Here is a 12,977-nt window from a genome sequence, read left to right as displayed (position 1 = left end):
TTTTCTTCTCTAATAAAAAAGGACTGTGACAAGGGCTGCACCCCCTGCCCCCCCCCCCCCCCCCACACACACACACACACAAACACTTAACCTTCAGTTCGTAATCCCTGGTTGAAAATGTCAGGCACCTTACTGGGTGTTGAAAAAACATGTATGTTTATACAGTCATTTTTAAAAGAAACACCTATTCATTTATGCACATCCTTATTTCTAGGCTGAAGTTGGTACCTGATACTTGTACAATAATAATCATCATTTAGCTGAATTACATGTTCATTGGGAGACTTTGCACAGTCGGGGCTTTGCCTTCCTCCACAGTAATAATTCTGCAGAGTGAAGAACATGAAGCTGCCATTCATGGAATATTGAGGTCAACACCCACAAAAGTTATGTTGTTTTATTTTATCAAAGGCAGTGCCAATGATGTTTGTTTTGATAGATGCAACTTTTATTAAAATGTTTTTCAGCAATACATCATGGAAAAACATTAAAACTTACCAACCATACCAGTGTAACAGTTGTACAGGATCATATGATCATAGGAAATACAACGCAATTGAGTCTTCAATCATTTATGCCATGCCAGTACCCACTGCCAGACTGAACCTTCTCTCTTGAGGAGGGCCAGTCTAGTAAAGCCAGGGGGTAAATTTTGTGAATACCCACCCAATTGTCCAGCTCCCTTCTGAAGCTTAATCTGTAGTGGGAATCTATTTCAGAGATAGGGAAGTAGCTATGTAATGTACCTTTTTCTCTGGCTTGTTTTTTTTTATCTGCTAGTGAAGATTTAGATCTAAAAAATAAGCACCTGTCCTGCGGGCTCAAATCCCATACTACCTGCACTCTAATTTAATATCCTGCCTCCCCAGCCACTGTAGTTCTTCACTTTCTTTAAAACTGATATCAAAAACACCAAGCAAAACATTTGCAAGAGCAAAAGTATCTACAATCGAAAATGAGGGACTCTTTTTCATGAGATCTTACCAAGAATAGCCTATCTGATGGAAGTAAAAAGGTCCTGTATAAAAACAACCAGCATTCCTTCTTTGTCCTTGTACACATCCAGGTGTCATTAAATATGTGTATGTTTTCTTCTTTGGCAACCTTGCATCACCTTTTGCAGAAACAGATACATGGGCCACCCATAACTGAGACAATTCATAACAATCCCCTTCAGATTTTCATTGGCCCACCGCTTTGTCAAAATACCCTCAGTAATCACAGTTCCTAGCATCTGCATTATTCTGGGACCCCTACCATCCTCACTCAGTACAGTGTGTCATTAGACCCAACCAATCCAGAATCCAAAACACAAGGAATTCATACTCGGCCAAAGAAAGTTTTGTAACCAGAAAAAGTATTGCTTGTTTCAGAAGATAAAAATGGATTCTCACTAAAAACTGGTTGTCTTTACAGTATAGAGACTGTAAGATCAGCAGGCACAGCCATTATTTCAATTTGCACTTTCATTTTGAACAAAAAAATGAAAAACATGTCTTAAAAAAAGCATCTCCGTTACAAAGCAGCTACACCAATGTCTTCTTCGGCTTATGCTTCGTCTTACTCTTTCGCAAGCAAATATGAGGTGCTCACAACAAGCTTTCTAATGTCCACAGCCACCACTGCAGTCAGGATCTTCTTCACTTGCAAATCTAGAAATAGAGAGTTCCCTGATATCTTAGCCACTAAAACCGGTGCCCAACTCCCAGGCTGTATGTGAGGGAGGCAGACTGTGCGTAATGGTGCCTCCCCACATTTAATAACTTTACAACCACTCCTGAGTGCCGAGCATAAATTATTTGAGATAAGAAAAGTTTTATATAAACAGGAGTGTTTGCTTGAATGCATCATATGTCTGACCTTTTAGTATACAATGCAAAAGGTTTTTCATTCAAAATTACAAAGTTATGGCTTTTTTTAAATCTCTTTCTCTCTGTATCTTTTTCAGAGTAAATAATTGCCATAACACTCACAAAAAAAAAAAAAGCTGACTTTCAGTATTGTGCACTAAGTTTTCAAATTAAGTAGTTAAAACAAATGGTAACTTGCCATGTATACCCTTTAGTTTGATCATGTTTGCCAAATTCACTTAGTAAATGATCAAAGGTTACATTTCTAATTTCCAGATATATTTGGGTAAATATGTCTGACATTTTTCCCTCCCAGGTACACATAATGACTAGAGCTGAATGTTCCCCTTGATTGTTTCTCAGTCTTCTGAGAAGCAGACACAGCAAGTAACATGAAAAGTGAATTTATTGCATTGTAATTGTTTTTGTTACATCTGCAATGTGTTACAATTTGAAGGGGGGTTAAGAATTACAACTTGCTGTATATCACAGATCACTGCATTAAATTATTTAAGTCATGATTAGAGTGCAAATCAACAAAATCATCTAATGGTTATTTGAATTAAAATTGACGTGCATAAGTGAATTAGAAATACCTGACAAAGTGAGAAAATGTGCTAAGTGATGGAGTTTGTAAAAGTGAATTCTGTTATTACACTGTTTTTTTTTTCATTTATAGACATGATGATTTGAAGGAGATGCTGGATGGAAATAAGGATTCTCTGAAACTGGAGGCAATGAAGAGGATTGTTGCTGTGAGTATTTCAGCTTTGGTTATACGGTAGTTTCCCAGTGAGTCACTGAAGTGCATGTGTCAGGTGCCATCTCCCTGTTCCCAGTTCTCTAATGTTATTATTTCCTGACCATAATTCCTGTGCTTATTATGTAACTGTAAGGTCACAGCTTGCATCTCTCCTCTGCTTACTCTGGCAGAGTTTTCTCCTTTCCCCACATTTGTGCTATTCAGGAGTTGTGCTGCAGACATTATTGCAACTTCTAGTAAAATGGTCTTAAGGGAGTTCAGCTGTTGACTGTGATTAACAAACGGGAGTTCAGGTGGCTGATACAGAAACAACAAATCTTCAGAAATTTGATTCTCAGTAATTTATAGATCCAAAGATCTATACTAAGCAATTGGTTCAACTCCCCTTTAGGAGCCTAGCTACTACAGTTCCAACTGCTTGCTTCCCCTGTCTGTAATGGCCTGTGAGGATGCCCTTGGTTGTGAATATATGGCTTTCCATCCACTCATGAAAGCTGGCTTTAAAGAGAGGTAGGGAGCTACTTTGTTTGATATGGAGTATGAACCTATTCCATATGTAGGGAGGGGAACCTTTAGGAGAAGTATCTATCCTATTAACAAGTTCTGCTCATATGTTGGTATCAGTTGAGGTCCTAAGCATGGGTATTGATGATGTTATGACGTTCTGAATATAAAACAAGATCTGGTAGGATTGGATCCTTTGTTCCTTATAGGCCAAGCAGAAGTCACTGTATCGGAGTTTGTAGAAGCTTTTTTGCTCTATGTATCTTAAGAAGTAAATACCCAAGACTTTTTTTGGTCAGGAATCATGTTTCATCAAATTATGTTTCATCAAATTGTTTAACATGTTTAAACAAAGTCAGCATAATATTCTGTCATGGGATGGATTAAGGAAGACTAGAGGATGGCAATAACTTTTTTTTAATCTGGAGAATATACTCTTACTAATTAGTTGGGTCAGGTTGATGGATTTCCTAATACAAGTTGTTCTGTGGTAGTCAGACAAGAGTTTATTTTCCATATGTGTGCTTAAGTCTCTGCCAGTTTGAGTGATATTATCTATGTGGTAATTGTAGGGGTGTTCTTGTTTACTTAATTAATGCTCAGATTTTCAAAGGTCCTTGTGCTATTTTTTAAACTAAATGTATTGTACACACTTGTGTGTACACATTTGTGTTAAATGTATCGAGTAATATGTGTAGGTCTAATTGTCATGGTTTGAACTTTTTTGTTAATGTAAACCATTTCATAGTAAATGTCACTTCAGCAAACAAAACAAAGCAGCACTTCTTAATCTCTGACAAAGTAATTTATCATCTCATAAATGAACTAAAAATGTATACATTCCACATCTGAAACTTTAAAGTATAGGGATGCCTACAGCACCCTTTTGGAATTAAGACTCACTCCAGTGACATCAGAAAACATGCAAGTCCATCTACAAACTGTCATTCACCCTCACTGATGGTGCAGTTAATGCTACCGTTTATGTTTCGTTACATCAGCTAGGAAGTTCTTATAGCCACAGATGAAGTCAAAGCATTTGATCTGTATGTGGCCCTGTGGTATAAAGATAAGGCATTTTCAGTGTTGTGACCCATGTTTAAATGAGGTGATCAGTGGTGAGAGGGTCACCAAATGGACCAAAAGATTATATGGAAAAGTGTGTGCTTTCTTTTCTCAAAGGAAGGAGTGGCATAAAACAGTGTACTCTACAGGCCCTTGTGGAGGCCGTGAAGGTGGCATTTATAGGTTTCCATCAGCACAGAGTGGGTAGACAATTGCAGTGATAGTGTGTGTGGAAACCTGGATGAATAAAACATTATCATCTCTTCATACATGTTCTCTGGAGAACAGTTAGGCTTAAAAATTAAAACATCAAACTGTCACAATGGTTATGTAATGAAGCATTACCTCACAAGTGCTGCTAATGCTCAAATCCTGAGTCATAGCAAGGTCCAGACTTTTAGAATTTGGAGGATCCCATTACATTAACAGTTACACTTTATATCTAGTCTAGGACAGCAGGTGATTGAGGCAGGTAAATGTGTAGCAGCCTGGTATAAATTACTTGTCAAAAATAGCAAGAAGTCAGGCAGAAAGGAAACTCTTTGAACTGTAATATGCTACAACAAGCTTGCAGAAATCACGTTGCATAAGAGGATAAGAAAAAGAAAGTAAATAAGCAAATACTAGAGAACTGACAGAGCAGGTGTTGCAGCACAGGTTTAGGACAATGATCATCTTGACAGAACCAGGAGATGTTTTGGTTCAACAGATGCTTATTCCATCGGTAGCAACATGTTACATAATTTCAGCCTGTGCAACAACACTTATTTTTTAGCATAGTTGGCAAGTAAGCATCTGAAACCATTCAAATCCAGTATGCAATTTTCTTTGAGCAGTAATATTTGCTATTTGTGTGAAACAATTGTGTGCTAGGTTGCAGCAGGATAGAGCCTTGCCATTGTTAATTGGTTTTGCATTTGCTAGTATCTCACTAAGTTAAACACATTTTGGTCTGCCAGCAGGTGGTGCTTATTCTCATGTATGCCTAATCAGCAGGTGGTGCTCATTCTCAGGTATGTCTAATCAGCAGGTGGTGCTCATTCTCAGGTATGTCTAATCAGCAGGTGGTGCTCATTCTCAGGTATGTCTAATCAGTAGGACTACTCTAAGTCTGACTTACCTGCCACTGTCCAAATGCAGGCTTAGTTCAGGGCTCACTTTGGCTGGATGATTGACGCTCAGGTGTCAGCTCACTGCCAAGATATTAGTGATGATATCAAGTTTCAAAACGATGAGATACTTCAAATGTTTTCAGAGATGCCAGTATTTTTGAAGTTCCAGTATTTACAGCACACCAGTCATTAGTTTTGTTGACAGTTATTGGATTACTGTTGCTCATCAATAAATCTGTTCTGCAGATTGGAGAACTGTAGGAGAGCAAATGTAGTGAAAAGTAATAACACGGAGTCACCCCTTCCCCCATGGTCCTACACTCCGGTGTAGAGCAGTACATGCTGCCCTGCCAAAGCCTATGTACTTGAAACTACAAGTGTGCTACAAAAATAAAGTGCAGCGTGTCTGTATATGTGATGTAATGAACTGTCTAGACCTGTTTATTCCCTTATGCCCATTGCTTTCTGTGATAATATCTCACTGCCTATGGCAATGAAATCAGAAAAGCAGGTATCGATAATGAACCAATCAATCCATGCATATTTGCTCAGGACAGTTGAATCGATTATGCTCCCTTAAGTACTCTTCATCTACCCCCTGCAGTGCCATCCCATCCAAGAGCCTTTTTTCTAAATTAATACAGATATTGAGTATGTCTAATCTTCCTGTATCAGCAATATATTCAGGATCGATTAATGGGATATACTGCAGAGACTGTCTATATTTCTATAATAAAGTGAAACAGACAAAAAAAAAATCCCCAGACACTAACTGCATTTTACCACATGCTCCCAGTACTGTTATAGCAATAACCCATGACATAGGTGTGGTATATTAAAGATTTAGTAGGTAAAGAAAAAGAACAACGAATGCAGCCACTATGGATAAACTTCACCTTCTCCAAAAATGTAGAACAATGAACACAAATAGCAAGAATGGAGATGAGAAGACCACAGCATAAAACCAACGATTTATTTCAAATCCAAGGAATCAAACAGGTACCAAGCAAGCGCTTTTACATCCAACAGATGCTTCTTCAGACTTCATTCAAAGAAAACTTGCATACCATTTAAATACATAATTGATTAAATCATTTGCATTATCAATCAATCAATTACTAGCCTTAACGGTATAACTCTAAAAAACACTAAATTAAAAAATACATGCATATATATATATAATCAAACAAAAGTATAAAAGGTATATTAAAAATTACTTAAATCTTTTAGCAACAAGTAAAGGTTTTATAGATGCCCGTTCATTAAGACCAGGGCATTTATCGGCCTGTAACATAACTATCCAATAAAGTTCCTTTTGTTCAGTCACATTTTTCTTATCGCCCAGCCTTAAACCACAATCTGAAAGTATGGCTTTCATTCACCCTAATATGTTTGGCTAATGCACTTCTTTCAACATCATCATTGCGAATGGCAGAAAGATGTTCCCTAATTCTTTCACGAAGTGACCTATTTGTCATGCCTACATAAAATGATGTACAGTCATTGCAAACTGCAAGATATATCAAGTCATTAGTGGCGCATGTAGCATTTACTCTAAATTCATATCTAATGCCAGTCGTGGAATGTATGAAAATATTATCCACACTTAATACTTTACATATATTGCACTTCCCACAAGATATTAAATATGGTTTGGACACTCGCTTCTTCTGTGAACATTGTTTATCCGATTTACATAACAACCTCATCAAATTATTTTTATTCTTATATCTAAAACGTGGTTTATCACGCCCGATCTCTTTAATTTGGGCATTAGTTTGCAGAATAAACCAATTCCGTTTCACAATATCCCTTACTGTGTTAATATTACTAGAATATTTTAAGCTTAAAAAAGCTTTATTTATATTATAATTATCTTTATTTCTAATTTCAGATATATCCCTAGTCTCCAAATTTCTATTACTCATATAAGGTTTAGCTTTTGTACTTCTTAAATTTTTAACATATCCAAGGTTATAATCAATTTCTTGCCTAGTATATTTACGTTCAACCAACTCTTCCCTAAAGGTATCTAAGTCATTCATAAAAGTTCTGTCATCAGTATTCAACCTAGATATCCGCATACCTTGTCCTTTTATTATATTGCTATATACATATGCCGGATGCATGCTATCCCAAGATAAGATGCTATTTCTTTGACATGTTTTTCTATACAAAGTAGTGGAAAAAACACCTTCATGATCTTTCATAATGGCTACATCTAGAAAGTCTATCATTGTTCTAGAAGCTTTCGATGTAAATCTCAAAAAACTTGTACTTTCGTTTAAATACTCTACAAATTGCATCAGCTGCATGTATGAACCAGTCCAAATAAAAAAGAGATCATCTACAAACCGTTTATATAAATAAATATAAGGTTTGTAGGTAGCATTCATCAAAATCACTTCATCCTCCTAATGTGCCAACATATTAAAGATTTACCCACAGTTTTTGTGGTTTAATCACAAGGGCAAAGCCTGAGTGATTAAACAAAGCCAACAGTGGGTAAATTGTCAATATATCACACTATGGAGTTGGTTATTACCATTGTACAATGACATTATTTAAGAAAAAATGACTTACTTCCTTAAATAATGTCTTTATATAACAGCGCTGACTTACTTCCTTACAAAATGTCTTTATATAACAGCGCTGACTTCCTTCCTTAAATAATGTCTTTATATAACAGCGCTGACTTCCTTCCTTAAATAATGCCTTTATATAACAGCGCTGACTTACTTCCTTAAATAATGTCTTTATATAACAGTGCTGACTTCCTTCCTTAAATAATGTCTTTATATAATAGCGCTGACTTACTCCCTTAAATAATGTCTTTATATAACAGCGCTGACTTCCTTCCTTAAATAATGTCTTTATATAACAGCGCTGACTTACTTCCTTAAATAATGTCTTTATATAATAGCGCTGACTTACTTCCTTAAATAATGTCTTTATATAACAGCAATGACTTACTTCCTTAAATAATGCCTTTATGTAACAGCGCTGACTTACTTCCTTAAATAATGTCTTTATATAACAGCGCTGACTTACTTCCTTAAATAATACCTTTATGTAACAGCGCTGACTTAGTTCCTTAAATAATGTCTTTATGTAACAGCGCTGACTTACTTCCTTAAATAATGTCTTTATATAACAACGCTGATTTACTTCCTTAAATAATGTCTTTATATAACAGCGCTGACTTACTTCCTTAAATAATGTCTTTATATAACAGCTCTGACTTACTTCCTTAAATAATGTCTTTATATAACAGTGCTGACTTACTTCCTTAAATAATGTCTTTATATAACAGCGCTGACTTCCTTCCTGAAATAATATCTTTATATAACAGCGCTGACTCACTTCCTAAAATAATGTCTTTATATAACAGTGCTGACTTACTTCCTTAAATAATGTCTTTATATAACAGCACTGACTTCCTTCCTTAAATAATGTCTTTATATAACAGCACTGACTTCCTTCCTTAAATAATGTCTTTATATAACAGCGCTGACTTCCTTCCTTAAATAATGTCTTTATATAACAGCGCTGACTTCCTTCCTTAAATAATGTCTTTATATAACAGCGCTGACTTCCTTCCTTAAATAATGTCTTTATATAACAGCGCTGACTCACTTCCTTAAATAATGTCTTTATATAACAGTGCTGACTTACTTCCTTAAATAATGTCTTTATATAACAGCACTGACTTCCTTCCTTAAATAATGTCTTTATATAACAGCACTGACTTCCTTCCTTAAATAATGTCTTTATATAACAGCGCTGACTTACTTCCTTAAATAATGTCTTTATATAACAGCGCTGACTTACTTCCTTAAATAATGTCTTTATATAACAGCGCTGACTTCCTTCCTTAAATAATGTCTTTATATAACAGCGCTGACTTCCTTCCTTAAATAATGTCTTTATATAGCAGCGCTGACTTCCTTCCTTAAATAATGTCTTTATATAACAGCGCTGACTCACTTCCTTAAATAATGTCTTTATATAACAGCGCTGACTCACTTCCTTAAATAATGTCTTTATATAACAGCGCTGACTTACTTCCTTAAATAATGTCTTTATATAACAGCACTGACTTCCTTCCTTAAATAATGTCTTTATATAACAGCGCTGACTTCCTTCCTTAAATAATGTCTTTATATAACAGAGTTGACTTCCTTCCTTAAATAATGTCTTTATATAACAGCGCTGACTCACTTCCTTAAATAATGTCTTTATATAACAGCACTGACTTCCTTCCTTAAATAATGTCTTTATATAACAGCGCTGACTTCCTTCCTTAAATAATGTCTTTATATAACAGCGCTGACTTCCTTCCTTAAATAATGTCTTTATATAACAGCACTGACTTCCTTCCTTAAATAATGTCTTTATATAACAGCGCTGACTTACTTCCTTAAATAATGTCTTTATATAACAACGCTGATTTACTTCCTTAAATAATGTCTTTATATAACAGCTTTGTTTCTTGATTGTGCTCTTTGATGAGGTACTGTGCATGCTTATAGGATTTGCGTTCCCAGGCTTACACAGTGCATCACTGGTTTAGCAATCAAGCAACAGAGAAAGGACAATCTCCATTCCTGTTTTTTTAGAAAGACAAAAAGTGTAACCTCCCAACAGTTTAGAGGTACAAGAGAGACAGGAAAATACAAGGAAAATCAGGTATGTTTTAGCTTGTAGAATGCACTCGTTTTTCTTGTATTTTCTGTGGTTTCATATGTACCTCTCAATCGTTTCTTTAAAAACAATGTGAATATGTGTGCATTGTCTGATTGAAAGAAAGTCTGAAACTGAAATGCCTGTCATTACTTAGTGACTGTTCCTCAGTGATTTGTCGGAAAACAAGTGTTATGAGGAACGATGTCAGTAAATGATGACACGCATTTCAGTTTCAGAGTCTCTTTCATTCAGACTAATGCGTGTCTATTACATAATAATAGAAAAAAAAGTCTTGCTGCGCAATGTTACTTTAACAGCTTGACTTTTATCATTGGTATATTCTCAGTTTACAACTGGCACACTGGTTGGGCTGACCAATCAGCATGCTTCTTTTTGAATGCTAATGGCCAGTCGTTGTATAATATACCATACACAAGTGACTCGGTACACAAGAATTAAATTCAGGATCACTGAGCATTATGTGCTTTTAATGTCTACTGCTCCAGGCTGCTGCTGCTGCCTTTGTAAAAAACACTACAGTAGTTAACACTCCTACCCAGTACAGTAGTGCCATGCAGTGGCAACTCAACATAATGAGAGTTGTATTCCGGATTACTGCATGCTGCACAATTCCTGGTCTAAACATCCACAGTTTTTTTTTTTTTAAATAAGCAGCTGTCGTCACCAAAAATCCTTCCAACAGTGCCACTACAGACCCACTGTCTACCTCCCAGAAACATGCTACTTACTTTATAAACAGCTGCAGCACCGCTGTCTTCTCTGGACTAGAGTTCATAGGTAAGTACTTAAACCTAGCTAATTTCCCTTTTAGTGCTTAAATGAACCTATCCAGTTTGGTGTTAGAATGGCCTTACCCATCCAATGGTCAATAATTATATATTACCCCTAATGAGAATAACTGGGATCACATCATAGATATTATGAGGGACCTATGAATGGGATAAAGCACTTAGGTGCACCCTCTATCTATTAGTAATATAGAGGGCAGTCATGGGGTAAATTTTCCTTTTCCAATCCATAGATCCAAACTGCACTTGAATATGGACAGGGATGAGCTTTGATTTATGGATGAAGATTCTTTTCCAGAACAACATTATCCACTGTGAGATATACCTGTCCCTCCAAACCATTCACTTGATGTTTCAGAATAGATTTAGATTCCTAAACAGAGTATTTCCGATGCCATTTGACTTGCTGATGTGCAGTAAATCCATCAGTGTTGGGTTGGAAGATGCCAGACACAGTCACCACTTAGCAGAGTGTAGGATGCTGAGTATAGTGACAATGTTTTGAATTGGTCCATGTAGGACCTATTTTTTAGTCCTTGTATCCTTTTGGTAAGGTATGTGTGTGTGTGTGTGTGTGTGTGTGTGTGTGTGTGTGTGTGTGTGTGTGTGTGTGTGTGTGTGTCCCAGTTGTTGATTGTGTATGGACAGATGAGTCGACGTCACATAATCGAACGTTGAAATGTTCAAATTCCACATGGCCGAGACCATATGATCGAACATTTGAATGTTCGAAAATGTGCAGTAGACCTGCAAAACACAAATAACAAAAAATAAACTGTGTATAGCAGGGGGCAAGCCCCCCTGCTTAAATATACCAACTCCGAGATTGCACTACAGCGAGGACAAGGGAAATCTCCCAGTCCGCGCTGTATGCTGATCCCTGTTCAGAATTTTGAAGTTTTAAAACTTTGAACATATGGTCTTCGATCATATGGGTTTCAAAGTTTTAAGATTCAAAATTTTGAAGGGGACACTGACAGATACATGGCAAATGAAGCACTATACTCAGTGATTGGCCTAATGAAAGCTAAGTAAATGGGGACAATGTCATCCCTAGATCTAGACACAATCCCTTTGTTTATAAGCTGTGCAATATAGAAGGAATTTCATATGACAATGGACACATGCTAGTCAAAAGTTAGGTCACTGTCCATGTCAGTTCCCAAATCCTGAATAAATGGGTCACTCTAAGGGACATGTTGTCATTGCAGTAGTTCACTGGGGAAAATGACTTCTCAAAGGATACAATAATTAATTTTTTGGCATTTAGTTTCAGTCCATGATTTTGTCTCCAGTTATTTATTTGAGACAAACCTTCCTGCAGGATGGCTAAGTCATTTGGGGATTCAATGACTGCTCTTAGTTTGCAGTTGTTTGCAGTCTTAGTCAGCCACAGCCCTTTGGTGCTGGTTTTTACTTCAGAAAGTTTGATGCCAAACAGGAGAGGTCCCAGCATATAAACCTGAGGAACTCCACTGGTGGCTGGTCTCTTTGTGGAGGTAATTTCCCCTATTTCAATTTCTTGCACCCTATCTGAGAGCTAGCTGGCAATCCAGCGATGATTTCCTTCTCATCTCTCAGTAGCAAGGTGCTTACTGACAAATTGCAGCATTTTGCTATTATTTTCTATGGAACTTTTAACAAGTGTCAAACACTTAATAATTTCTTATCATTTTGAGCTCATGTTTCCAGTGTAGCACTCCATTCATGAATAATGCCAATGATTGTTACATTTCTCATAAAAAGCCATTTTATACAGTGAATATGACTTTAAAATCACTTTTTTGATGGAATTGTATAATGACATTTAGGTGGTCTATATTATATCGTCAAACTCACAGGAATTCGAATGATGTAATATCGAACTGTAAAGTTCGAAACGCAAAAAGTATGAAAACACAGAACAGCGATTTTTTTCCCCAGGGAAAAAAATTGCTGTTCCGGTACAAAAAAATAATAAAACACGTACACTTTAAACTTATATTAATGTGGGGGGGTTGCCCCCCCACACACCCCCCTACTTAAATATACCAACTCCGAGATCGCATGACAGTGGAGTAAGTAGCAAAGATGTGAAAATAGTTCACCGAATTTTTTCCATAGGAAAAAAAAATCGGTATGCCGTGGCTTTGCTGTTTTCGTGTTGCGAACATTTAGGTTCGATATTACAACATTCGGACTCCTGTGA

At 36.5% G+C, this 12,977-nt stretch overlaps 1 protein-coding gene across 4 annotated transcripts in view; it reads left to right on the top strand.

Moving 5' to 3' along the window:
- Positions 1 to 12,977, top strand: part of AP3B2 (adaptor related protein complex 3 subunit beta 2) — a 905,004-nt gene that overhangs the window by 258,405 nt on the left and 633,622 nt on the right. For all 4 annotated transcript variants that reach the window (XM_044077817.1, XM_044077816.1, XM_044077814.1 and 1 more), the window contains exon 2: positions 2,530 to 2,605. In XM_044077817.1, coding sequence (XP_043933752.1) covers positions 2,530 to 2,605 — 76 coding nt within the window. The remainder of the gene's footprint in view (positions 1 to 2,529; positions 2,606 to 12,977) is intronic.

Source organism: Protopterus annectens, chromosome 7.part0 (assembly GCF_019279795.1).
Source record: "Protopterus annectens isolate FY-2018-M chromosome 7.part0, PAN1.0, whole genome shotgun sequence".
NCBI lineage: Eukaryota > Metazoa > Chordata > Ceratodontiformes > Protopteridae > Protopterus > Protopterus annectens.
Note: the sequence above shows the minus strand (reverse complement) of the source record. Positions and strands in the feature narration are given on the sequence as shown.